The 26,005-nt window shown below is 46.8% G+C and overlaps 1 protein-coding gene across 3 annotated transcripts; it reads left to right on the top strand.

Moving 5' to 3' along the window:
- The first annotated feature begins 139 nt into the window (after positions 1-139).
- Positions 140-26,005, top strand: CSAD (cysteine sulfinic acid decarboxylase). 3 transcript variants are annotated; one of them, XM_033138577.1, is made up of 15 exons: positions 140-162; positions 5,687-5,839; positions 9,450-9,576; positions 11,004-11,094; positions 13,410-13,516; positions 14,452-14,567; positions 17,233-17,312; positions 18,235-18,289; positions 19,185-19,301; positions 20,782-20,846; positions 22,895-22,976; positions 23,746-23,945; positions 24,116-24,167; positions 24,875-24,964; positions 25,543-26,005. In XM_033138577.1, exons 2-15 carry the CDS (start codon positions 5,714-5,716, stop codon positions 25,714-25,716), a joined length of 1,482 nt encoding a protein of 493 aa, XP_032994468.1. In that variant the 5' UTR covers positions 140-162; positions 5,687-5,713; the 3' UTR covers positions 25,717-26,005. The 3 variants fall into 3 exon arrangements, with proteins under 3 accessions (XP_032994468.1, XP_032994469.1, XP_032994467.1); XM_033138578.1 differs by lacking the exon at positions 140-162 and adding an exon at positions 3,133-3,203; XM_033138576.1 differs by lacking the exon at positions 140-162 and adding an exon at positions 3,269-3,500.

The following is a 26,005-nucleotide window of genomic DNA, read 5'->3' as shown; positions in this document are numbered from 1 at the left end:
TCCGTAGAGGGTGGGGGGGGAAGCGGTGGTGATGGCTTCGCGCACGCGCATTGCCGGCGCTCCGTGTTTGTGCGCCTGCCGCCGCCATCTTGGTAGGGGCAGGAAAGAGAGGCAAAGGAGAGGGGATAGAAAAGCAGGTGATGAGGGAAAGGCTCCTTTAAGGTACAGCGGAGGACAACCCGTACATTCCCGGCTCCCCCTCCCTTTCTAAGGTGTTTCCGAGGAGGTCTACTTGAGTTTTCTACCGCAGGGGATGGGACAACCTGTGTGGTCCGCTGTTGGACTCCAGCTCCCATCAGCCGCGATGGATGACGGGAGTTGTAGTCCATTGGATGGTCACCGTCCGTCCGTCCCTCCCATCCGCGATTCACTGGTAGGGGCCGGGGGTCGCCTGACAGAAGCCCCTTGTTCCTTCGCTGAATTATCAAATTAGAGGCGTGCTCTGGTCCATGGGGTCACGAAGAGTCGGACACGACTGAACAACTATTCAAGCTCCTTCATCCTCTGATTTAGGAAGCGCTGCCTCCTAAATCCCCCAATTTGTTGAGAGAAGCTGGGTTATACCAAGAGGAAAGCACTCTGTGTATGCTTAGTAGCATCCTGTTCTTTCAGCATTCTGAGCTTTGATTCACAGTAGGCCATGGGCATGGCCTGCAATGACCAGATGCATAGGAAGGAAGGCTTTGCCTTGTACCTTTCACTTCTACAAAATTGTATGGTTCTGTGTTGAGAGTCCTGCATTGCAAGGGGTTGGACTGACCCTTGGGGACCCTTCCAACTCTACAACTCTATTATTCTTTTTTATTACCATCCTCCAAACAGTTACCATACTTTATTTAAGAAGGACTGGGGGGGGGGGGATATCCCTGACATGCTCTCCTGCATTACTCAGCAAGTATGAGGAACCTGTGGCCTTCCAGATGCTGATGGACTACAAAACCCATAATCTATGACCAATGGTCAGGGATTGTGTAGTCCAGGGTTTCCCAAACTTGGGTCTCCAGCTGTTTTTGGAATACATTTCCCATCATCCCTGGCCACTGGTCCTGCTAGCTAAGGATGCTGGGAGTTGTAGTCCAACAACATCTGGTGATCCACAGGTTCCACATGCCTGATTTTCCACAACCTGCTCTCATATGCTTTAAACCTGCACTTCTTAACCTTGCATATGGATCTTTATTTAGAGTGTCATTTTGTGAATTTTTGGCCGCCTGGGCACGCCAGGTCATCCTCTTACTCTGAATGGTGACACCAGGGGCCTAGAAGGTGCAGGGCTTGTCAGTCCAACCCCTGCACAGTCTCTTCAGGGCTGACCTTAAGGCAATTGGAGCAATTTGGCCAAATTGGGTCCTGCAGGCCGCTCCTAAGGGGGCCCCTGCACCGTGGGCAATCTAGATGGATTTTTAAGATTTTGCAGACTTTGGCTGTGAACTGGGGCCCTACCAAAAAGAAATCAAGTTGCACCCCACTGCTTCAAATTGGGTCCCACTGGCTCGCCCTGAGTCTAATAGTTGCTGGGCCTGAGTTTCCCTGCCCTAGCATGAAGTCTTGGGTTTACAATTTTGGGAGAGGGGAGACTGCGGCACTGGGGAGTGGGAGGGCTGGCCAGGCCCCCTAGATTTAGAGGCCCTAGGCTTCAGCCTACTTAGCCTATACATAAATCCGGCACTGAGTATGCATTAGGACAGGCATCCCCAAACTCAGCCCTCCAGATGTTTTGGGACTACAACTCCCATCATCCCTAGCTAACAGGACCAGTGGTCAGGGATGATGGGAATTGCAGTCCCAAAACATCTGGAGGCCCAAGTTTGGGGGGGTGTCTGTTTTAGGAGAAGCAGAAGCATCTGAAAAAAATAGCTTCTTATGCAAAAGGTCAAGCTGATCAATCGGAAACTGTCACATGATGAACTTGGTCTTTGTCTGCTACTGTACAGGGTAATGATGGCATCTTGAGTGTACTGATGCATCAGGAGCAACCTGCATTGTCCCAAAAAGCATCCCTGATGCCCAACTCTTACCTGAGCTATCCTGCAGTTGCAAGAAGGGATTGTTCGCCCTTTGTTCAGGGAACTGTTAAAAAGAAATAGATATATACCTGGGTGATAGTCAGCCAAATAATAATTGGAATAGACTAATCAAAATCATTGGCCTCAAATTCAGTATTATTTAAGTGGATAGCACTCTTATCTTTTTAACTGTGAGAGTGAAGAATGATGCATGTTCTGATCTAGAAAACCCACCACATTGTCACAACTTTAAAACTCTGTTGTTGAAATATCCCCGCCTTAAGTGAACTGTGAGGAAGGAGAACTACTACATAATTTGCTATAAACACAAGGTGTGGGACAACAGTAACAGCCAATAACAATTTATTTTATGGCTCTGCAAGTCAGATAAGGCTGAGAACATCCTGTGCTACAGGACACAAACTGATCACTTACAAGACTTGCACAATCCTCCAGATAATTTCAATATTCCTTACTCCAGGGCTTCCTTAAAGTCAGTTGGTGAAGCTTTTCACTGCATGGAGGGAAGCATCATATTGCTATTATTTTTTATTTTTGTTAAATTTGTTAGTCACTTTATCTTGTTCAGGGCAACACTAAGTGACTTACAACCAAACAAATAGAGATCCAGCTGCTAATAAAGCTCAGGCCCAGAGCTGGCGACCCTATTCTCACATACTGTCCCTATTAGTTGAGAATAGGAGATGTAGAACGACTGTAGGCAAACACAGCTCAAACTGCTATTGGCAAATATGCTTGTAAGTGCTTTGTTTGGCATCTCAAAAAGTCCTTAGCATGGCTCATCCTGAATTTTTAGGGCTAAGCAAAACAAAACAAAACAGCTCAGTACCTGAAATAAATTGCTTTTCTGACATGAGAAGCACACCTGCCTGGTTCGTACATATAAATCTCCACTCCCATCAGGGGTTGTCAACTTGGTCCCTACCCACCCACTAGTGAGCATTTCAGGATTCCAGCTGGGCAGTAGGGGGTTCTACGGCACAAGCTGAATCCATCAAGCACTGGCGGGCGGTAAGGAAATTTTACCATCAAGAAAGATGCATTAATGGGCGGTAGGTATAAAAAGGTTGACGACTACCCCTGGTGTACATAATGATACTTGTCAGTGTATCACAGGTTATACTGCCTTTGTACTTTGTCCCTGAAATCAGTGGAGATCCGTGCAGGATTGAGCAGGTAACCATAGCAATTGGGCGTAATGTCTGCTGCCCTCCCACCCACCCCCCTCTCCTGCCACATTCCAGTGACATGGGAAAATAACCTCTGCAAGGTGATCTATCTGTGTAAGAGTTTTCACAGCTAACTAGAGCTTGGTTTCAGAAGAGACCGAAGGAGTGGAGTTAATGCTCTTTCTGGAATTATCCCTCTGGGGAAAACAAGGAAGTCATCCTGAATACTATTTGGAGAGCAGAGGGCTGCTGGACACCAAAGGAGAGTCCCCACAGAGAAAAACCAGAGAGAAACAGCAAAGAGGTCCGGTCAAATGAGTGGCACTTTGGGTGATAAAACCATCAAGCTACAACCAGGGCCAGAAGGAGGTGGCTCTAGTAATCATTAGGGTGGTATGGCACAGAATTTATTATCCTGAAAATCTCAATTTCCAATTTTTAAAAAGTAAGTGTTTTAACCTTTGTGGCTGCAAACATACGCTTTAAAGTGGTGAGTGTACTTGGAGCAGGATAAAACCTTGCTGGTGTCTGTCATTTTTAGACGATAGGGTGAGGCGAACTTTTCTGAACTGTAATAACGCAAGGAGGGGAGGGATATTCCTTTAACGCTACGATTCTGTTACCTGGAAGTAAGTCCCATTGAACTCAGTGGAACCTGCTTCTGAATGAACTTGCCTATGATTGCATTGTAAATTAGCATAGACAAGTGTTGGGGGAGCTAGTTCCTTTTTTAAGCAGTACTAACTTTCCCCAAGGGACGCGGGTGGCGCTGTGGTCTAAACCACAGAGCCTAGGGCTTGCCGATCAGAAGGTCGGCGGTTCGAATCCCTGCGACGGGGTGAATGAACTCCCGTTGCTCTGTCCCAGCTCCTGCCCACCTAGCAGTTTGAAAGCACGTCAAAGTGCAAGTAGATAAGAAGGAGCGGATAATATAAATTACATGGAAATAATAATAATAATAATAATAATAATAATAATAATAATAATAATAATAATGGCGTACTAATGCAGTAAGGATCTACGCAGCAAGAAATAAATTGTTGTGACTAGCAAGTTGAAACCCGACCTTGAGATGACAAAGGGAAAACTGTAACAAGATTTGGAACTTTTGCAACAAGTAGCCGTGGGAATTAACAGCATTGGGCAATTCGCAAAAGGACAGAAATTAACTTCACATAAAGAATTGGAGATTGAGACTGAGAACAATTTGGAGGATTTTATTCCAGAACAGAAGGAAAAGGAAGAAGGGAGTACCAACAATGCTGAAAAAGAAGAATTGGAACAGGACGTACCAAATGGAGTTTTTATACAAGAAGAATGTGGCAATGTTAAAGATTGGTTCCAGCTGCCATTACACTGTGAAAAGACTACAGGTCTGCGACTAGATGGACAGATACAGGATTCTGTCATTTTTGACTCGTGGGGCGGGTTTGAAAGGGAGGTTATAGGGTAAATATTTGAATTTAAAATGAAATTGTATCTTATTAAGGTTATGACAATTGGGCATGGACACTGTGATTATGGACAATGCTTTGAAAGATAAATTCTGGGACCATAAGGGAGGGAGGAGTATGATTAATATGAAAATATTGGTTAAGATAATGAGAAAATATAGAAGTATTTGGAGGCGGAGGTAGAGAAATGTTAAATAGAAAACAAAATTGATGAGATGGATTTTAAATTAGAGTTAAAGATTTAAAAAAATCTGGAATTATGTGATAATTTGGAAATCAGTAAGGGGGGAAATGAGGAAGTCATTCTAAGAAGTAAGGATGGGAATTTAATTGACTGGCCTAGGAAGAGGGTCAGCACCACGCTATGATTGGCAAAATATGTGGTTAAATGTAAAATGATTTTTGCTACCTCTGTGAGAGGGGTTTTTTGTATTCGTTGCTCCCCTCGGTGGGAGAGGGGGGAGTATGGAGTGTTTAACCATGTATTGTATTGTATTGGTTTAAATTGGTTTCTTAATTGGAAAATCTAATAAATTCTTAAACAAAAAACAAAGTGCAAGTAGATAAATAGGTACCGCTCTGGCGGGAAGGTAAATGGTGTTTCCGTGCGCTGCTCTGGTTTCGCCAGAAGCGGCTTAGTCATGCTGGCCACATGACCCGGAAAAACTATCTGCGGACAAACATCGGCTCCCTCGGCCAGTAAAGTGAGATGAGCGCCTCAACCCCGGAGTGCTTCGCGACTGGACTTCACTGTCAGGGGTCCCTTTACCTTTACCTTTACCTTTAACTTTCCCCAAGCAAAAGTAAAGAGTGATGTTTCAGATCAGGAATGTGGTATAGATTGCAGTAACTCACTACAGTGTATTCTGGGATATATAACACGCCAATGAAATGATATACCTTTTATTTGTTTGTTTGTTTGTTTGTTTGTTCATGTAACAGAAATTGTATACCAGTTAATCATAACTATCAAGAAATGTTTTACAAGATTTTGAGGGTGATCTGACTTATTGTTTCACGTTGCCCAAACCTGCAGGGACCTGCATAGGAGGTGTGGCTGACAATGGCAGAACATAATGCCCTGTTGTGTCCTGCCTTGGATAAGGTGGCTGGTGAAGAGTTCTTGCAGAAAGCATTCCAGATCATGCTTGAGGAAGGTGTAAGGAAAGGGATGGATGCCTCTGAAAAGGTAAGGCTTTCCGGGCTCATTCTCACAACATAATCTTGGGGGTTGTTCTTATGTATTGGTGTGTTTGTCCGATGTATCTGAAGAAGTTTGCATGCACACGAAAGCTCATACCAAGAACAAACTTAGTTGGTCTCTAAGGTGCTACTGGAACGGTTTTTATTATTATTATTTATTTTGTTTTGACTATGGCAGACCAACACGGCTACCTACTTGTAACTTTGTCCAATGTGTTTATACACCGCTTAATTACTGGTGTTCCTAAGTGGTGTACACTTCAGGTATGGCCAACTTTCAGGGTTCGCCGTATACATCCAACAGTGGTCCAGGAAGTATAATAATGATAATGATAATGATAATAATAATAATAATAATAATAATAATAATGTATTTTGCCTCACAAGCTAATCTACTTATGGTAGAGTGCCTAGCTAGACTTCTTGTGTGGCAGCTTTTTAATTCTGAAAGAAACTGTGGGAGATCTGGTCACACCTCTTCATTTTATTTAAAAGGTAAAGGTAAAGGGGCCCCTGACAGTTAAGTCCAGTCACGAACGACTCTGGGGTTGCGGCACTCATCTCGCTTTAGAGGCTGAGGGAGCCGGCGTTAGTCCGCTCTGCAGACTGTTTTTCCGGGTCATGTGGCCAGCATGACTAAGCGACTTCTGGCACAACGGAACCCTGACGCCAGAGCAGCGCACGGAAACGGCATTTACCTTCCCGCTGGAGCGGTACCTATTAATGTACTTGCACTTTTGGGCGTGCTTTCGAACTGCTAGGTTGGCAGGAGCTGGGACTGAGCAACGGGAGCTCACCCCGTCACGGGGATTCAAACTGCCGACCTTTTGATCGGTAAGCCCAAGGCTCAGTGGTTTAGACCGCAGTGCCACCCACATCCCATTTGTTTTATTTACCGGTAGTTCCTCCCTTATATATCTTGTGCTGTCCATTCATGCCAAAGGACAATCATTTGATTTTGACAGCTGTTCTGGTGCAACTTAAGACTGGAGGAAGAGGTATGCTCTAGCCTTGTGGGAGGATTGGAACTCCCCTTTAAGCATAGCTGAGGGAAGCAGGGGGGGTGGTTGGATTGGGTGCTGTCCCCCCACCCAGCCCTGCCGGCCTCCCACACCTTCTGCCTGTGGAGTGACATCAGCACCACTCTGCCAGGGCAGCGCTCCCTGTTCTGTCCACCGGCAGAAGTACGGCTGATGGCTGCCTAAGAAAAGCAACAAAATAGAGTGCTTGAGGAACTGATCCAACCCAAGACCTGCCGGATCCCAAGCTGGTTGGCTGCCCCCTGCCTTTTGCCCCAGCCTGCATGAACACCATGTCTGCAAACGTGGCAGTGACCCTGCCACACTTTTAAGCCTCACTGCTGCCCAGGTGCAGTTTATATTGCACTCTGAGCTGTTAAAGGACTGCCTTCTCCTACATAACCTTTCCCAAAGATTACGGCCCTCATTAGCAGCCCTCCTCTGGGTCCTATAACAGAGTTATCCAGATGGCTCCATAATTTTTTTTTAAAGCACCATAATAATAAAAGCACTTTAAATGTATAATCAAAATACAAATCACAGAGAATGCAAAAGGTAAAGCTTGAAATGGATCAGAGTAGGCATTAAGTCAAACTATCATACATTTCTGGACTGGTTTTAGAGGCAGCCCCTCATTCAGCGTATTGCAATAGTCCACATGGGCTGTTTAAAATATTTGGTATTGTCGGTGTAACTGTTATGAAAATTCAGCGGAGCAACTGCTGCGCAGAAGATATGCTGAGGGAACTACACGTATTTAAAATTGGTTTTTAATTATAGAAAAAAGAAGTTACCGTACACTAAGATTACAAAATCCCACAAACCATGACCCAACCAGTGACCCAACCCACCAGGGTACAGAGAGGAGTACACAACACCCCTTGTATACTACATTTACAGCTCAATGAACAACACCTGTTGTACTCCCTCACATCTGCAAAACTAGTTCATGAGATTTACAGTAACTTTTAAAGAGGTATACATTTTGTGGAATAATAATGAACTTTGATATCTTAACTAATCAACAGTAACAGCCAAAGGGTCCCTCTTTTGTTACTGAACATTCATGATTATTAGTGCTCATTATGTTACTGGGAAGGTTATTGGTGATCCCACCTCCAATATTCTTGGCACCTGCAGAAATTCTGAGGCAGGCATACTGCTTGGTTTCTAATCGGTGCATGTTCCGTATCTTCCTGCTGAACTTCTGCGCCATGTTCTGGAGGCACCAATAGTACCTCCATCTTGTCTGTGTTGAGCTTCAGTTTGTTGGTCCTCATGCAAGTCTATTACCATGCCTAGGCACTACGGTAGTTTATTACTCCCACGCGTGTTCGTCCTCCACCCGTTGACAATTTGATATACGCACAATTGCAGCCACGTCCCAGAGCTCAGAAGCAATTTGTGGCCATGCATGTGGGATGTGGCGCACTATTAGAATGCTCAGGGGGAAAAGAAATGGGGGGGGGATCAAAATTGTATTGAAATACCTCCCACAAAAAAGTGATCGGAAGTCCTTACGTGATTGAACTACCAAGCGGAAACCTATTATGTGCAACACCCTGTTAGTTTTTAAACAAAGAAATAGCCTCACTTACTGTGGTCTAAACCAGTGAGCCTCTCGGGCTTGCTGATTGGAAGGTCGGCGGTTCGAATCCCCGCGACGGGGTGAATGAACTCCCATTGCTCTGTCCCAGCTCCTGCCAACCTTTCGAAAGCATGTCTGTGAAAGCAGATAAATAGGCACCACTGTGGCAGGAAGGTAAACGACATTTCTGTGTGCTCTGACCTCTGTCACGGTGTTCTGTTACACTGGCCGCATGACCTGGAAAGCTGTCTGTGGACAAACGCCGGCTCCCTCGGCCTGAAAGCGAGATGAGCTCTGCACCCCATAGTTGCCTTTGACTGGACAACCATCCAGGGGTCCTTTACCCTTTTACTGGTGTTGTACACTGGCTTCCCAAAGCACTGCTGCGCAACCCTGGGAGCTGCCCAAGGCGACTGCTTCAGCCCGCCTCATAGGCTGGCCGGCCCTGTGTTATGAGAGCAAACCAGCATCACTTTAGCATCATAACTTTGCTACGTCAGCAGCATGCCTTGGGCTTGTGCCGGCATCTAGAGGGTTTAGTAGCAATTCCATCCTCATCCCGATGGCATAATGTGTGGATGGGACTATGTTATTCGGCTTTCAAGCATTTATGTGATGCCACCTGAACTTTTCTTTTCTTTTCTTTTTTTCAAATTATCTCTTTATTGTTTAAAATCACACAAATAAACATACACGTCACATATATTTACATCTTCAAACATAACTACTTACATACTTAAACATCAAACATAAATGCTTACATACATAACAACTATCAACACTTGTACAAACACCTTCTCAAACTTCCATTTATCCTCTCTGCATTTCGTGATATTATATTGACATAACGTACAGTTATAATTTCCATTTATTACTCATATTTATTATTCATATTTTTGTTCTTTCAATTTCTATTTGCTTATTCAAAGGTTCAAATGCCGCCTGAACTTTTCAATACGAACTGGCCAGCCTGTTTCTTTCTTTGTTAGGTGTGCGATTGGAAGGAACCTGAGGAGCTGCAGCAAATCCTGGACCTGGATCTAAAAGACGGAGGGGAGCCGCAGGAGAGATTGCTGGACCGCTGCCGGGATGTTATCAGATACAGCGTGAAGACATGTGAGTGCCTGGCACCAGCGGCTCGTTCGTGAAATAGCGTAGTTCCTGCACACAGAGTAATATGTCGTTCCTGCTCCAGTTAGGTCTTGTTTCCATGGCCTCAAGCAGCAAAACGGGATGCTTCTTATGTTAAGTGACCTGATAACAAAGCTGGCTATTGCCTCCAATTTAAAGACACGTGGATTTAAAATAGCCTATGTATGCACAGTAGCCCAAAGGCAATGAAAATTGTGAGCCAAGCGGTGTGGCGAAAACACCCTGGAATTCGCTGCCCTTGTACACATGAGGTCAGAATTCAGGACAAATATCTCTGGTTATGTAAATATGTTCTAAAGGAAACAGCACGTTCTGGCATATTTTCAGCAAACAGAGACAGCGGCGTTCCCTTGATCAGAGGCAAAGTAATAAGTGCTTCAGAAAACAAACGTCTTCTAGGGCTGGGCGATATATTGTCCAAAACCGGTTTGAAGTCCATGATATAAGTTTCATAATTTTTTACCTGGCAATATATTGCAAACCATGGTGTGTGTGTGTTATGCAAAAATCGCGATGCGGGGGAGAAACACTGAAACCAGCCAATGCCTCTACATAGCTCTATCCTTATTTCAGACATTGCAATATATCAGTATATCACGATGTTTAGCTGGTGATATATCACGATGTTGAAAACCAAATATTGCCCGGCCCGAATGCCTTCCTGCTGTACATTTCATTCATGCCCTGTGTAAAAGACTGTGTTCCCCACACACCATGTCAGGGATTGCTCGGCTCCTCGCGAGGAGAGGGAGAGAGGAGGCACTACTTGGGAGGAGAGCCGGGGCAAGGGTTTTCCTTGGGAGGAGCAAGGGGAGAGAGGTTCTCCTCTCGAGGAAGAGAGGGACAGGAGGACTACTCGAGAGGAGGGGCTGGTTGGAGGTCCTGCTTGAGAGGAGGACTGGGAGAGCAGCTCTTCCCGAGAGGGGGCCTCTTCTAGCCTTTCACCTGAGCTCTCTCCAAAGGAGGGGGAGCTGCAAAGGCTTGGAGACTCTGGGCAAAGACCCAGCACCGCCAGCCAGAGGGGATCTGAGGAAGAACTGCCGCTTCCAGCACCAGCACAGCATTGGGGGGGTCAGGGGACACCGCAGACGGCGTTTTAGGGTGCCGAGACTTTGGTGTGGGGTGGCAAACAGCAGAAGGGCACTTCCGGATTCTGCAAGTGACTGAGCAGTCATGTTTTGAACGAGCTCTACACTGTAAATAGTAATGCACAATAAATAGTCTTAGATACTGAAGGCTTGGCCGTTACTCATGAGCAACACTTGGGAAGATCCTGACACCCCACTTCCCAAAGGAGAATTGTATTTGGTATGATGTGATCGTACTGCAGGCTGATCCAAAGTAGCTTCAGTTCAGCATAGCTACACGTTCTCTTTCTCTTTCTTTCTCAGGTCACCCGCGATTTTTCAACCAGTTGTTTTCAGGACTTGATCCCCATGCTTTGGCCGGACGGCTGATCACAGAGATGCTCAACACCAGCCAGTATGTGTTTGCACTTCTCTGATGAAACCATGGCTTTTAAAATAGGTTGCAGCGCCTCTCTTGGGCTCAGTACGGATTATAGTTTTAAAAAGAGCTGGAAATTGTTAGATTTAGTAGATTAGGGCGTTGCTTCCTGGGGTCTACCCACATATTTATTTTGTCCTCTGCGATCAAACAGGGTTTGCAGATTCTTGAAATGCAGAACTCTTTACCAGAGGCAAAAGTGGTCTTAGTGTACATACAATCTTTCCCCCCAGCAGCTTTCAACTCTGAAATACATGTCTTTTTATGTATATATTTCTATCTTTATCCCTTTTTATATACAGTCGTACCTTGGATCCTGCACACCTTGTGAGTCGAATGTTTTGGCTCCCGAATGCCGCAAACCCGGAAGTGAGTCTTCCGGTTTGCGAACGTTCTTTGGAACCTGAACATCTGATGTGGCTTCCACGGCTTCCGATTGGCTGCAGGAGTTGCCTGCAGCCAATCGGAAGCCGCGCCTTGGTTTCTGAACGTTTTGGAAGTCGAATGCACTTCCAGAATGGATTCCATTTGACTTCCGAGGTACCACTGTATCTGTATATGCTTTTGGGGGGTAAAAAATTTGAGGTGCCAGTGTTCATATATGACTAGAAGGGCCATGGGTATCGCACAAAATGGCTGACATGGACAGCAAAATGGTACCTACTCTGTAGTGGTGAGTGCCGTCACAAAAGCCCCTGCCCTTATACTGATTCCATCCTTGATCCTGAAAAGAAGAGAACATAGCAGTTTTCTAAGCAAGCCACCTCCTGTGATGCACGCAAACTACATATTTTTGATAATGTAAAGTTGTAGGGTAGAAGCATGACACAGTTGTATTCACATATTTGCATCCATTGCAAGGAGCAACTGTTAAGCAGGAGCCGCAAGCAGGTATGCCCTAAGGTGGTGATGTCATAGGACAGGACATCATGCTTGCACTCCCCCACCCCGCCAAGCTAAGGAGATAGATGCCGGCTGTCAGCACCAATGCAGTTCCTCATATCTGGTAGTTTGTTACATATATTCTGCACCCTGCATTACTTAAACGCCACACACTTCTCAGGTGGAATCAGTAGGACTTAAAGGCAAAGGACCCCTGACTGTTAAGTCCAGTTGCGGACGACTCTGGGGTTGTGGCGCTCATCTTGCTTTACAGGATGAGGGAGCCGGCGTTTGTCCGCAGACAGTTTTTCTGGCTCATGTGGCCAGCATGACTAAGCTGCTTCTGGCAAAACCAGAGCAGCACACTTACCTTCCTGCCGGAGCGGTACCTACCGTATTTTCCGGCGTATAAGACGACTGGGCGTATAAGACGACCCCCAACTTTTCCAGTTAAAATATAGAGTTTGAGATATACTCGACCGCAGATTCTCCACCCGGCGTATAAGACGACCCCCGACTTTTGAGAAGATTTTCCTGGATTAAAAAGTAGTCTTATACGCCAGAATATACAGTATTTGTCTACTTACACTTTTTGGTGTGCTTTCAAACTTTTGAACTGCTAGGTGGGCAGGAGTTTGGACCGAGCAACAGGAGCTCACCCCGTCACAGGGATTCGAACCGCCGACCTTCTGATCGGCAAGCCGAAGAGGCTCAGTGGTTTAGACCACAGCGCCACCCGCTTACGAGCAGGACTTACGAGCAGCTAAACATGCATGGGATTGCACCGTTGGGCTCTGTTGTGGAGGCATCACATTTTTAGAGCACTCAAAATGCAGAGTTTTTTTATCCGGGGAAATGGAGTGCTTCCTCCATGCCCCAGAGAGCACATCCATTCACAGTGTGATTGTCTATCCCTGCGGAATGAGGTTGTCAGAATAGTTCAGTGATAGAACTATGCCCAGGTCATTTTGTGAACCATTTTACTACTTTTTTTTTTTCATTTTAATAATATTTTTTTCAGCGGCTGTGTGCTCCCTGCTAAGGGATGAAGTTCTCATCCATGAGTACAGTATGATTCCTTTGATTCCTGATAGGCCTGCCAATGTCCCTCCAACCATTCGCCAACCATTCTTTACTTCCTAGGCATCTTTCCTAGGTGAAACACCCCAATACCTACAGTATTTTCCGGCATATAAGACGACCCCCAACTTTTCCAGTTAAAATACAGAGTTGAGTTTGAGATATACTCGACCACAGATTCTCCACCCGGCATATAAGACGACCCCTGACTTTTGAGAAGATTTCCCTGGATTAAAAACTAGTCTTATACGCCAGAACATACAGGACTTGTGACTTACAATTGCAGGTATATGACCTGGACCAAAACATCATCTCACCTTGTGTTCTAGGTACACGTATGAGATCGCCCCTGTGTTTGTACTGATGGAGGAGGTGGTTCTGAAGAAGCTGCGGGAGCTGATTGGCTGGGAGGAAGGGGATGGGCTCTTTAGTCCTGGTGAGTGACATTCCTTTCTGCGTGTTCTAGGTCAGCTCTGCAGCAGTACCTTTACAGAGGGCCGTATGTTGTCCACTTGAAGCAGATTTAAGCCCACCTGGACAATGGTCTGAAATGGTGGGGATTGTAGTCAGATAACATCTAGAGGCCACCACGATGGCTATGGCTGCCTCTGGTTTGCAACTTGTTGCACCGAAAACAACTTGGAGTTTCGCTTTAGGAATCCCATAGTACTAACCTTGATATTTGACATTATAATTGCCATTTATAAGTGAAAGCAGGCAATCTTCATGCTCTTTCTTCTCTGCTGCTTCTGACTTTGCATGGATTCTTGACTATTTGCATATTTTGTTCTGGTTTTGCTAGTAATGGGGATGGCTAAGCAGTCAGTCAAGTGTTTCACATATTCCCTATCCACTGGAAATCTTTCATTCCTCCTCTGGCTTCTGAGATTTTAGCAGCCATTGTCCATTTTTAACCTTCACAGCCACGAAGGCTAGGAATTTGCTCCTTTGGTTTTTTTTTGTTGGTTTGTTTTAATGGAAGCTGAAATCTGCACCCAATGATACATTCTGCATCTTTGCTGTGCTCCTATGGAATTACGGCATAAGAAGAAGAAGAGTTTGGATTTGATATCCCGCTTTTCACTACCCGAAGGAGTCTCAAAGCGGCTAACATTCTCCTTTCCCTCCCCCCCCCACAACAAACACTCTGTGAGGTGAGTGGGGCTGAGAGACTTCAAAGAAGTGTGACTAGCCCAAGGTCACCCAGCAGCTGCATGTGGAGGAGCGGAGACGCGAACCCGGTTCACCAGATTACGAGTCCACCGCTCTTAACCACTACACCACATATACCTGGCTATGAGTGCATTAAATAGCATAGAAATAGAAATAAATAACCTTAGACCATGATCTCTCTGGGATCTTTTTTTGCAGGGGGCTCAATCTCTAACATGTATGCCATGAATGTGGCACGATACCACCGCTTCCCAGATTGCAAGCAGAAGGGTAACTGGGCAATACCGAAACTGGCAGTGTTCACTTCGCAGGAGGTATGTTTTCTCCCGAGTTGTTAGTTTGTCTGTCTGTTTGCTACCTGATGTTTGAACTGTGCTGCAGCGTTTCCAGAAGCCACTCAAATGGAGGGGGGACTCCGTGGTCCTGAATGGGGTAACTGTGCCCGTGAAGGAACAGGTGTGCAGCCTGGGAGTCATTTTGGACTGACAACTGCCCATGGAGGAGCAGGCCAATTCTGTGTCCAGGGCAGCTTTCTCTATCTGGTACCCTACCTGCCTGCGGACAGTCTTGCCAGAGTGGTGCATACTCTTGTAATCTCCCACTTGGACTACTGCAATGCGCTCTGTGTGGGGCTACCTTTGAAGGTGACTCGGAAACTGCCATTAATTCAGAATGCGGCAGCTAGACTGGTGACTGGGAGCGGCCGCCAAGACCATATAACACTGGTCCTGAGAGACCTGCATTGGCTCCCAGTACGTTTCCGAGCACAATTCAAAATGTTGGCGCTGACCTCGAAAGCCCTAAACGGCCTCGGCCCAGTATACCTGAAGGAGCGTCTCCACCCCCATCGTCCAGCCCGGACACTGAGATCCAGTGCCGAGGGCCTTCTGGTGGTTCCCTCACTGCGAGAAGTGAGGTTACAGGGAACCAGGCAGAGGGCCTTCTCGGTAGTGGCGCCCGCCCTGTGGAACACCCTCCCATCAGATGTCAAGAAAATAAGCAACTACTCTACTTTTAAAAGACATCTGAAGATAGTAAGTTGGTCCATGACCGTAAAAATAAATTCATTCATTCAGACATCTGAAGGCAGCCCTGTTTAGGGAAGTTTTTAATGTTTAATGCTGTATTGTGTTTTTAATATTTGATTGGGAGCCGCCCAAAGTGGCTGGGGAAACCCAGTCAGATGGGCAGGGTATAAATAATAAATTGTTGTTGTTGTTGTTGAACTCACAGACCACAGTTTCAAAAACCTGCCTTAGTCCATAGTTCATGCCATTCCCATTTCCACTGTGTGTGCTTCTCCTTCTTGCATACTAGGACAAGTGAATGGTTGTTTGAGAAAGCTACAGTCAAGCAATGTAGTCGAGATCATAGAATCATAAAATTGTAGCATTGGAAGTGACCCTTGAGGGTCTAGTCCAACCCCCTGACAAATAGACATTCTGTTGTGGCAACCATAACCTAGGTTTAAGGTGCCATTTGATGCCTAGTTTATGTGTCTGAGTTTCTAGCACTGGTTATGGGTAGCCACCACTTCTCCAAAAGTTGTATACACAGCAAATTTTATGATGGCTTCTGTATTATCCCAGACAAGACCAGTTCCAGCACTGGTGCATGTGTGTGGGTGTTGTGAATGTGGCTTCAGCCTTGCCCAGACCTCAAACCTGAGGTCTCCTTGGAAGTGGAACAGGGTTAAGACTGCTGTACACATTCTCAGTTATGCTGTCCTCAGGCTATTATTTTAAGTTTACCCAGCCCTGCATCACCTATAAGTGAAGAAGTCAAGTTACTGATTAAGTCTGTCTAGCGGAAGGATTGAGAAATCCCAGTGTTAATGTTAAGTTTGGATTAGTGAAGGATTAAACCAATATTCTAGTATAATGTTTTATTTCAATTCTGAGCTGCTTACTAGTGGCTTTGCTCTCCCCTGCTGCTTCCTCTTTACCATATACTTCTTTTGAATAAAATATTTAATAGGATTTCTGGGACGGGCCGATATCTGCACGCACCCAAGGGCTGCTTAACCTCACACTTGGCTTTGGCTGCTGGGGCTACACTGGGAGAGCAGAGGGGAAACAGGCTAAAGTTGTCAAGTAAGGAGCCTTGGAATGGAGCCAGCTGTTCCCCTACTCCCCCCCCCATAATTTTTATTAAATTTTACTCAGAAGGGTGGTGGGAATGGGTGATTGGCTGATGGGTGTGGAAAACCTGTCAGCCAATCACCCATTCCCACCACCCTTCTGAGTAATACCCCTCCCCACTCTCTCACTATATATAAGGGTCTGGTGACTTCTATTTCAGTGTATCTGAAGAAGTGTGCATGCACACAAAAGCTCACACCAAGAACAAACTTAGTTGGTCTCTAAGGTGCTACTGGAAGGGTTATTTTATTTTTTATTTTGTTTTGACTATGGCAAACCAACACGGCTACCTGCCTGTAACTAAAAGCACTCTCAGCGCAATTTATCAATCAATAACATTAAATACTTATTCTGAGGACAAAAGCTGCAAGGAGCTAAGGGAAATCACTTCAAATGGACCCCAAATGATCAAATTGTATTAAATGGCTTCCAATCGCAGGCATGTCCAAAGTGTCCCTCACGGCCCTTCACTTCATCAAATCCGGCAAGTTTGGGCCCCACTGCTAGAGGTAGTATCAGTCCATGGTGGCTGATGCCCATTGGTGCGGCTATATCAGAAGCCAGGAGGCCAACAGGAGGTGGCGCCAGAGAGCCAATGACAGGCAGAACCAACCAATGCTAGGTTTGTCACCGCCTCCCTCCCTGCTGAGTTCTATAAGGACAAAACTGAGACTGCAGAGGTAGAAGCTGACAGGCAGTGTCACACACTGGGCTGGTTGCTAGAAGACCCGCAGATGGGTGTTTGTCGAGAATAGGCTACGGTTGGTGGGCCAGTGCCTTATTAGCCCCAAATGGACCAGCCTCTGCTAGTATCCTCTTTTTCTGGCTTCTCTTCCAGTGCCATTACTCCATCCAGAAGGGAGCTGCTTTCCTGGGAATTGGCACAGACAACATCTACCTTGTTGCTGTTGATGAAAAGTGAGAGCTTCCATCGGAAACCCTTGTGAGACTTGACCTGGCCCGGGTCTCCTGGCACTGCCAGTGGACCATCTAATAAAATAATTTGCCCTGGGACATGATACTTACCTACCAAATGCACCTTTAACAGATGCCTCCCCTGGGAAATGCCCAAGGACAGAGATACCATTGCTTATCTGTGTTTTTCTCTCTTTTTTTGTTTCCAGATTCCCTCCCCCTTCCCCAATACTTAATGGAAAATTATAACCCCATAGACAGGTACACAGTGATTTCGCAGCTAACATAGGAGCTGATAATGGGGATAGAATTTAGCACCTGAAAACCAAAGATTTGTTTTTATTTCTCTTCTAGTCCTCAAGGTGGAAAAGATGTTTCCCTCAAATTCTTCCCAATGACAAAAAGTTCCGAAAAGTTTAAGGTAGTGCATTAACGCAGGGCCCAGAGTTGCGTCAAGAAGTCCCTAGGCCAGTGTGTCACTTTGCACATTGCCTTCCAACCAAAGTTGGCAGAGATTTAGAACAGGCCCCCCAAGTGGTTGAATGGATCATCCCTGAGTGTTGATCTGCTCAAGCTAATATGGATTCTGCCATTTCGGATTGCAGGTAGGGGATCTTTTTCTCAGTGCTTCCCCTTAGGAAAAATACCTTCCCGGACGTGGAAAACCAATGCTTCATAGAGAGGGCTAGCCTAGAACTCCTCCCCCCCAAAGGCACTAGTTTTCTGTGTGCACAGGGACTTTTGAAAGAGGGAGGCATTCGACCATGAGATTCTGTATCAGATGCAGCCTGAAATAGCACATTCCGGGGCAAACATGCACCCCACGATTCTGCTCCTTGCATAGGTTGGTTCTAGAGGTGGATTGTCTTAAGGAAATGACATGCATGCCTGCCTCACTTCTGCCACCGCTTTCTTTCTCCTTCAGGGGAAAAATGATCCCTGCTGATCTGGAGAAAAAGATCAACCAGGCCAAATCTGAGGTAGGTTTCCTCTGTGTGGTGAAGGGGGCAGAACTTGGGAGCGAGCACAGGATATTTTCTTTCACGGTGCTCCACTCCACTCCACTTATACCTGAAGGAGCTTCTCCACCCCCATCATTCTGCCCGGACACTGAGGTCCAGCTCCGAGGACCTTCTGGCGGTTCCCTCACTGTGAGAAGTGAGGTTACTGGGAACCAGGCAGAGGGTCTTCTCGGTAGTGGCGCCCGCCCTGTGAAACGCCCTCCCATCAGATGTCAAGGAAATAAACAACTCTCTGACTTTTAGAAGACATCTGAAGGCAACCCTGTATAGGGAAGTTTTTAATGTTTGATGTTTTATCGTGTTATTAATATTCTGTTGGGAGCCATCCAGAGTGGCTGGGGAAACCCAGCCAGATGGGCGGGGTATAAATGATAAATTATTGTTGTTGTTGTTGTTGTCGTTAACAGGGGTGGCTAACCTGTGCCCCTTTGGAAGTCGCCAGACTCTCAACTCCGTTCCGTCCCACTCAGCATGGCCAGCTGTCAGGGTTGAAGGGACTTGGAGTCCAACATCTGGAGAGCTGCAATAGGACAGCATAGTGTTAAGCATCTTCATTGTCTGGCTACTGCTTGCTCATGGCGGGTCAGCCCTGAATGCAGTGATGCCTTGTGCTCGTTTTACCAAACATGATCTGAGAGAGACATAGAGTGTGTGTGTGGGGGGGGGGTTTGTTCGGAGACACAACATCCTCGCAATGTTCGCAGAAAATCAGCTCTAGCCAACCCAGACTGCTCAGGCTGGGGCTGATGGGAGTTGTAGTCCAAAAACATCCAGAGGGCACCAGGTTGGCAAAGACTGTGCCAGCTATACTTCCCGTCTGCCAACGCCTGCCCTTGATGTTCTTCTTTTCCAGAGGGCATTCCCCTTCTTTGTCAACGCCACCTGTGGCACCACCGTCCTGGGAGCCTTCGACCCCGTGGCTGAGATTGCAGAAGTGTGCGCAAGGCACAAGGTCTGGCTTCACGTTGATGTAAGTACATCATGCTGAGGGGTTGGTGCCCTACAGATCCTTGGGGATGGCAGGAGGTCACTGTTATAAAAGAGTGTGTGTGTGTGTGTGTGTGTGTGTGTGTATGAAAATGTGGAGGGTGTGTGTGTTCTGTGTCTTTAAAACCCTGAATGCCACCCAGACCGAGGATATAAGACAGTCCTTAGAGACAGGTGGTCCACTTCTGACATATAGGCAGGTGAGGTGGTTTTCCTATCATGGTCCTTTGCTCCTCCCTCTCCAAAACCTCTCCTGAAGTAGCATTCAGGGAGTTGGCAGGAACTGCAGCCAAAAGGTAAAAGCAGCTGTTTCTTTCTGCACGCACAGAGCAACATTTCTGTACATACACAGGCCTCTTTGGATCTTGACCAGTGATTCATGTCCACAGCATTGCTTTCTGGTGTCATGTGGAAAAACTAATGTCATGATCCATTTCCCCCATGCAATTTTTATTTTTTTGGTCCGAGGATGATCTCACAATCCTGTTCCTTTCAGGATGTAGCTGCAAGATTGGGCCCATGCAGAGGTGCAACAGGTAACCTCCTAGGATGAATTGTTCTGTCATGTCTCTGCATTAGAAGCGATTGTGTGCTGCAGATGCAGGGACGCAACAGACTAACCTGCCCCTATTGAGGAAAGACCAGAGCAGTGAATCAGTCGTGCATAGATGTAGCAGGCAACCTGCTTTGTAGGGTGGCTACTATTTAATTATAATCCAAGAGGCACTAGGGTGGAAGAGACAGAAACCTTGAGGGACAAAAACCAAGGCAGGGGGAAAAGACCGAGGAGAAGAATTGGATGTATTCTTTGTATTTGTGATCATACCAGTTAAATCCAGCTTTTGAGTTTGGGGAGCAGAATTCAGTTTCTTGAGATGCTTTCAACTGGAGCTTGTGATTGCCTTCAGGTTCCTAGCCCTTATAGTCAGGGGCTTAGAAATGCCTTAACTGTTAGTGGCACAGGGGCAGTTTTGGGTCTGTCCCACAACCAGCTCTTGTGCTCAGTAGATATGCCACAATGAAACAGATCAAATGCATAAATGGGAGTAAGACTCCCATTCCATTAGTGTTGTACCTCGTGTTGCGTTTGCTGCGGGTTGCGAACGGCGTGGGTTACGAATGCGCCGAACCCGGAAGTACCGGAACGGGTTACTTCTGGGTTCGGCGGTTCGCGCATGCGCAGACGTGTACAATGACATCACACGCGTGCACAGAAGCACCGAATCGCGACCCACGCGTGCGCAGAAGCGGCGCTGCAGGTTGCGGACTGCTCATGATGCGAACGGGGCTCCGGAATGGATCCCGTTCGCATCTAGAGGCGCCACTGTACTGGTCTGCTATCCCTGGAATGCTCTTCAGGTATTTTCAGATTGCGATTTCTGACCACACGAGCACCTCCTCGTTGACACATTTTGCCCGGGTGGGTTCTTAATGACCGATATGCCTCCGTTACTCTCTTGTAGGCTGCATGGGGTGGCAGTGCCCTCCTCTCCCAGAGGCACCGGCACCTTCTGAATGGGGTCGAGAGGTAGGCAATATTTACTCTTGAGTGGGGTTTGAGCTGCTTGCCAATGGACCGGTGATGCAAGGGGCTGGAAATGTGGAGGGGTGGGCTGGTGAAGCGGCTCAGCATCTGCCCAAGCAGCCAGTCTTGAGTCAGCAGTTTTATGTGGAACCAGCCAGGTGGAATCTCTGCATACTTAATCCCCTGCTGATTTAGAATCATAGACTCATAGAGTTGGAAGGGACCCCAAGGGTCATCTATGAATCTCAGCTAAAGCAATGCATGACAGATGGCCATCCAACCTCTGCTTTAAAACCTCCAAGGAAGGGGAGTCCACAAGAGTTCCACAATTTGGGCATTTCCCTTGCCTGGCAAGCTGGCACAGAGAGCAAGGAGCCCTGGATCCTGCCATAACAGATCCCTGGTGCCCTGTGACAGGTTGTATGTGAGGCTGCCAGGTCAGGGCCAAATATCTCTAGCAGCCCAATTGCTTTCAGATAAGACACCCGCCCTGGACAGCCACTGCTTGTCATTGGCCTGATTCATGTCCTTCATAATATTACTGTCAAGTCCAGGGCATCATTTTGCAACAGGCTGCTGCTGGGGTCCAATTCCAGGATGGGTCAAAGGAACCAGTGCCAGTAACAAGGCAGGCTGGAAGTCAGGCACTAGATCAGGCAAACATGCATGCGGGGGGGTGGGGTGTCAAAAGCAGGAGATCCAGTCACAGGTGGCCTGGAGGTCAGATATGGGGCTGGTCTCATTGAAAGAGGCTTGGTACAGCTTGGCGTGGTTTCTAACAGTTATGAAAACATTAATATACATACACAAAGCTGCTGTGTTGGGGACAGACCAAGAAAGGCATATGTTTTAAAGGTTTAACAAAGTTTCATTTTTAAAATGTAAATGAGGCTAATATCATTTTTTAAAAATTTAAATGAGGCTAATAACATCCAGACTCTCGTGGCAAGATAAACTGGCATTTGGAATGCTTGATATCTGAACAATGAACAATGATGAAGAAGGATGAAACTTGGGCTCCTTAACCCCCTGCAGAAATCTGCAAATGAACAAAACCAAAAAAAAAGAGAGAGAAGTTTTAATTTATGACAACAGCATATTGTTTCCCTAACAGAGTGGTTGTCAATTGTTTCATTGGTGTGTGTGGATGTTACAGATACGGTAGATGCCAAACACTTAGGGTGAGCGAATCTATATTGCTGTTGAGCATGACAAGTTGGTTTTGATGGAAAGTTTTTATGTATCTCCATTCGCTTGTGAATTCAACTGACCATCTTCATGCTATGGGTTCAGATCGCAGTGCCCACACCAGTTCTGCAGCACAGAAGGCACTCTTAGCTGACAGTCGTGTCTGGGAGACCAGACCGCTAGTGGCACGGCCCCTGCCTGAAGACCTCCACCAGCGCCTGACTGTTACAGTGGATGTCAACAGCCACATACAGTATATGTATTGATCATTCCAAACAACTGCGAATGCCTAAAGAGCCATTGGTGAATGTTGATACTGTTAGCATTTGCCTGAGTCTGTCCAAACAATGGAGGAATAAGTAAAATATATATTTGGGGCATTCTCAAAATTCATCCAGGGCTGTAAGCCCTGACACGTGAAGGTCGAACTGACAGACATTTCCTTCTGGAAAAGTCTTGTTTATGTTGCAATACTGTATTGTATGTGTGGTGTAGTGGCTAAGAGCGGTAGACTCGTAATCTGGGGAACCGGGTTCGCGTCTCCACTCCTCCACATGCAGCTGCTGGGTGACCTTGGGCTAGTCACACTTCTTTGAAGTTTCTCAGCCCCACTCACCTCACAGAATGTTTGTTGTGGGGGAGGAAGGGAAAGGAGAATGTTAGCCGCTTTGAGACTCCTTCGGGTAGTGAAAAGCGGGATATCGAATCCAAACTCTTCTTCTTCTCTTATTGCATTTTATTCTCTCCACTCCCCCAGTTCGCTCCCCCTTCCCACAACATTGCTTTGCATTTTCTTGCATCTTAGGATATGTCCGGTGTCGAAACAAGACGTGATAATGTTGTTCTTCCGTTTCCCTACACAGGGCAGATTCTGTGGCTTGGAATCCCCACAAAATGCTTATGACTGGGCTGCAGTGTTCTGCCTTCCTGCTCCGAGACAACTCCGTAGGTATTTGGGCTGGGGATGATTCAGCTTAAGGAACTCCACCTCTGAGATGTAAGGAGGAAACTAGAAAGCTATCTAGTCCAGGGGTGGGCAGCCTGCAGCCTGAAAGCAGCATTTGGCCCATGGCCTAATGCCATGTGAGTGGCAAGGAAGGGGAAAAATAAACGAGGAAAGGAGATGGCTGGGAGAAAGGAGTGTCTCACCCACTTTCTGTTGGAATGTGGAGGGTGGCAGGAGAGGATATAGTTTATTAATATCCTTCCTAACTTGCACTAGCAAGTTCCTCTACTTAGCAGAGTGCTTTCCCCTTTACACAGCAGAAAATTGGTTGCAAACTCGTGTGAGTTTCTTAAGACAATAAGCAATTCAATCTGGCTTGTTCTAATATTTCCTGGTAAGACCCCTTGAATCCCTCCTAAAAGAGTAAAGACACCACAGAATGAAACATCACACATTAAAAACTTCCCTAAACAGGTCTGCCTTCATGTGTCTTCTAAAAGTCAGACAGTTTAAGTAGCCAAAGGCCTGAGAGAAGAGGAACGTTTTTGCTTAGTGGCTAAGATATGTAACAAAAGTGTCAGGCAAACCTCCCTGGGGGGGAGCATTCCACACGCAGGGTGCCAACACATAAAAGTCCTGCGAAGAAGGGCCTCTAGAGAATGATTAAAAGCCATTTTAATGGACCGGGCGGGGGAAGGCAGAAATATGTTACAATAGAACACAGGGACATGTTTTTTAAAATTCGTTTTGGCTTCTCCTCCCTGGCAGGGCCTGTTGCAGAGATGCCACTGCGCCGAAGCCACTTACCTATTCCAGACCGACAAGTTCTACAACAGGACTTACGACAGGGGGGACCAGACCATCCAGTGTGGCCGCAAAGTCGACTGCTTCAAGCTGTGGCTGATGTGGAAGGCCAATGGCTCCAAGGGTTTAGAGCAGAGAGTTGACAGGGCCTTCGCCATCACCAGGTGTGCCTTGCAGGGTAAAGGGGGGGAGCGGGGTGGGTGGTCTCCCTTTCAACTTGTCCTTTCTCAAAGCCGAGGGAATCGGGATGACACCTCCTTTGCCTAGTTGCCAGCAGGTGAATGTGACAGAGCTCATCCCAGTTTCTTGGCCTTCTCCTCCTTCCCTCCGCTAGGTATCTGGCTGATGAGATTAAGAAGAGAGAAGGCTTTCAGCTGGTGATAGAGGTAAGATGTACCTGAGCTCCAGGACTTGACAGGCCTCAGTCTCAGAATCTGTATTCAGTGATAGGGCTCAACCCTAGGACACAGAAGGGCGCCCCTAGGCTTGCCGAGACTTTCGCTGTTTTTTGACTAGTCTTACACCTATGAAGGTGTCTTTTGTAGTGTTGGACCAATGATTTGCCAAGCCCTCAAGCAGTGCAGCTGTCTTTATGAGGGGACCTTTACTAGTCCTCATTGAGGTTGTTTTGAAGAAGGCAGGACCTGAACTCAGAGCACTCCACATGCAAATAACGCACTCTTCACTCGGAGCTGCAGGCTGTTTCCTCACCTGCGATCAACCACCAAAGCTGCTGAACAAATTTGAGCCTTGGCATCTTTCTTTGGTGTTTTGGGTGAAACATGCCCACCCGCCAGACACCGGGCATCCGATGCCACCAAGCACGGAGATCTGAACCTTAGATAACAGGTCATTTCTATCAAATTATTGCACTTTGCAGCAGTAAGATCCGAGGTCACCCTGAGCCTGGCTTGAACTCTCAAGTCACCTGATGATTGACAGGATAAAGATGCACCCCTGCAGACAGGGGGTGTATGCTACTGAAATGTAGACCAGGGCCCCCAGAACTTCACACTTCACAGGGGATGGGTGTGTAGGAGAAATATAGTCCTGAACACTTCCCTTAAGATGTCTTGTTCCTCTTTTGTTTTAGCCGGAATTCATCAATCTGTGTTTTTGGTACGTGCCTCCCAGCCTACGCGGGAAGGAGGGATGCACAGATTACTGTCTGAGATTGGGCAAGGTAATAATAATAATAATATTTATTTATTTATTTATTCCCCGCCCATCTGGCTGATTGCCCCAGCCACTCTGGGTGGCTCCCAACAGAATATTAAAAACATGATAAAACATCGAACATTAAAAACTTCCACAAACGGGGCTGCCTTCAGATGTCTTCTAAAAGTCAGGTCGTTGTTTATTTCCTTGACATCTGATGGGAGGGCGTTCCACAGGGCGGGTGCCACAACCGAGAAGGCCCTCTGCCTGGTTCCCTGTAACCTCACTTCTCAAAGTGAGGGAACCGCCAGAAGGACCTCAGCACTGGACCTTAGTGTCCGGGCTGAATGATGGAGGTAGAGACGCTCCTTCAGGTATATTGGGCCGACGCCGTTTAGGGCTTTAAAGGTCAGCACCAACACTTTGAATTGTGCTCGGAAACATACTGGGAGTGTTGAGAATCCTGTAAAAGAGATGGCCCACTTGGACAGGAGGCCATGGATATTATGCATGTGCTCATTCTTCTAAACCGGGGTGGGTGGGTGCTGCGTCCCAGTGTCCAACTGAATTCTGAGACTGGGTTCCTTCTTTGCCTGGGTTTAGGTGGCTCCTATGATCAAGGAGCGGATGATGAAGAAAGGATCCATGATGGTGAGCTACCAGCCACTCGGCAATAGAGTCAACTTCTTCCGCCAGGTGGTGACTAACCCTGCAGTCACCCGAGAAGACTTGGACTTCTTCCTCGACGAGATCGAGAGGCTCGGAAGAGACCTGTAGCAGCTCCGCTTCTCCCTGCGGCCCACTTCTCTGGACCCTTTGGCAATGAGGGTGGGACTTTACACCTGAAATCCAGGAGCCTTCGGTTTTCTTTCTCCACTGCCTCCCTCTGCAAACCTTACAAGAAGCAACAGAAGCTGCAACTCGCCAGGGCCTCCAGCTCGCTTTCCCCCGTTCTCACCTCACCCCTCTTCACATAAACATCAATGAGATCTGGAACGCGACCCACCGGGCCTTCCTTCTTCAGCAAGGGGAACAGCCGAGGCTGCTGCAAGGAGCCTTATGCAAG

The sequence above is a fragment of the Lacerta agilis genome, chromosome 2, assembly GCF_009819535.1.
Source record: "Lacerta agilis isolate rLacAgi1 chromosome 2, rLacAgi1.pri, whole genome shotgun sequence".
In the NCBI taxonomy this organism is placed as follows: domain Eukaryota; kingdom Metazoa; phylum Chordata; class Lepidosauria; order Squamata; family Lacertidae; genus Lacerta; species Lacerta agilis.
The sequence above is the reverse complement of the archived record's forward strand: the minus strand, read 5'-3'. Positions and strand labels throughout refer to the sequence as shown.

Bases quoted from the DNA above. Each gene is read 5' to 3' on its own strand.
- CSAD (XM_033138577.1), top strand. From the start codon at position 5,714: ATGGCAGAACATAATGCCCTGTTGTGTCCTGCCTTGGATAAGGTGGCT. The intron at 13,517-14,451 runs GTGAGTGACATT...CTTTTTTTGCAG, and splicing joins GGATGGGCTCTTTAGTCCTG to GGGGCTCAATCTCTAACATG. The intron at 19,302-20,781 runs GTAAGTACATCA...ACTCTCTTGTAG, and splicing joins AGGTCTGGCTTCACGTTGAT to GCTGCATGGGGTGGCAGTGC.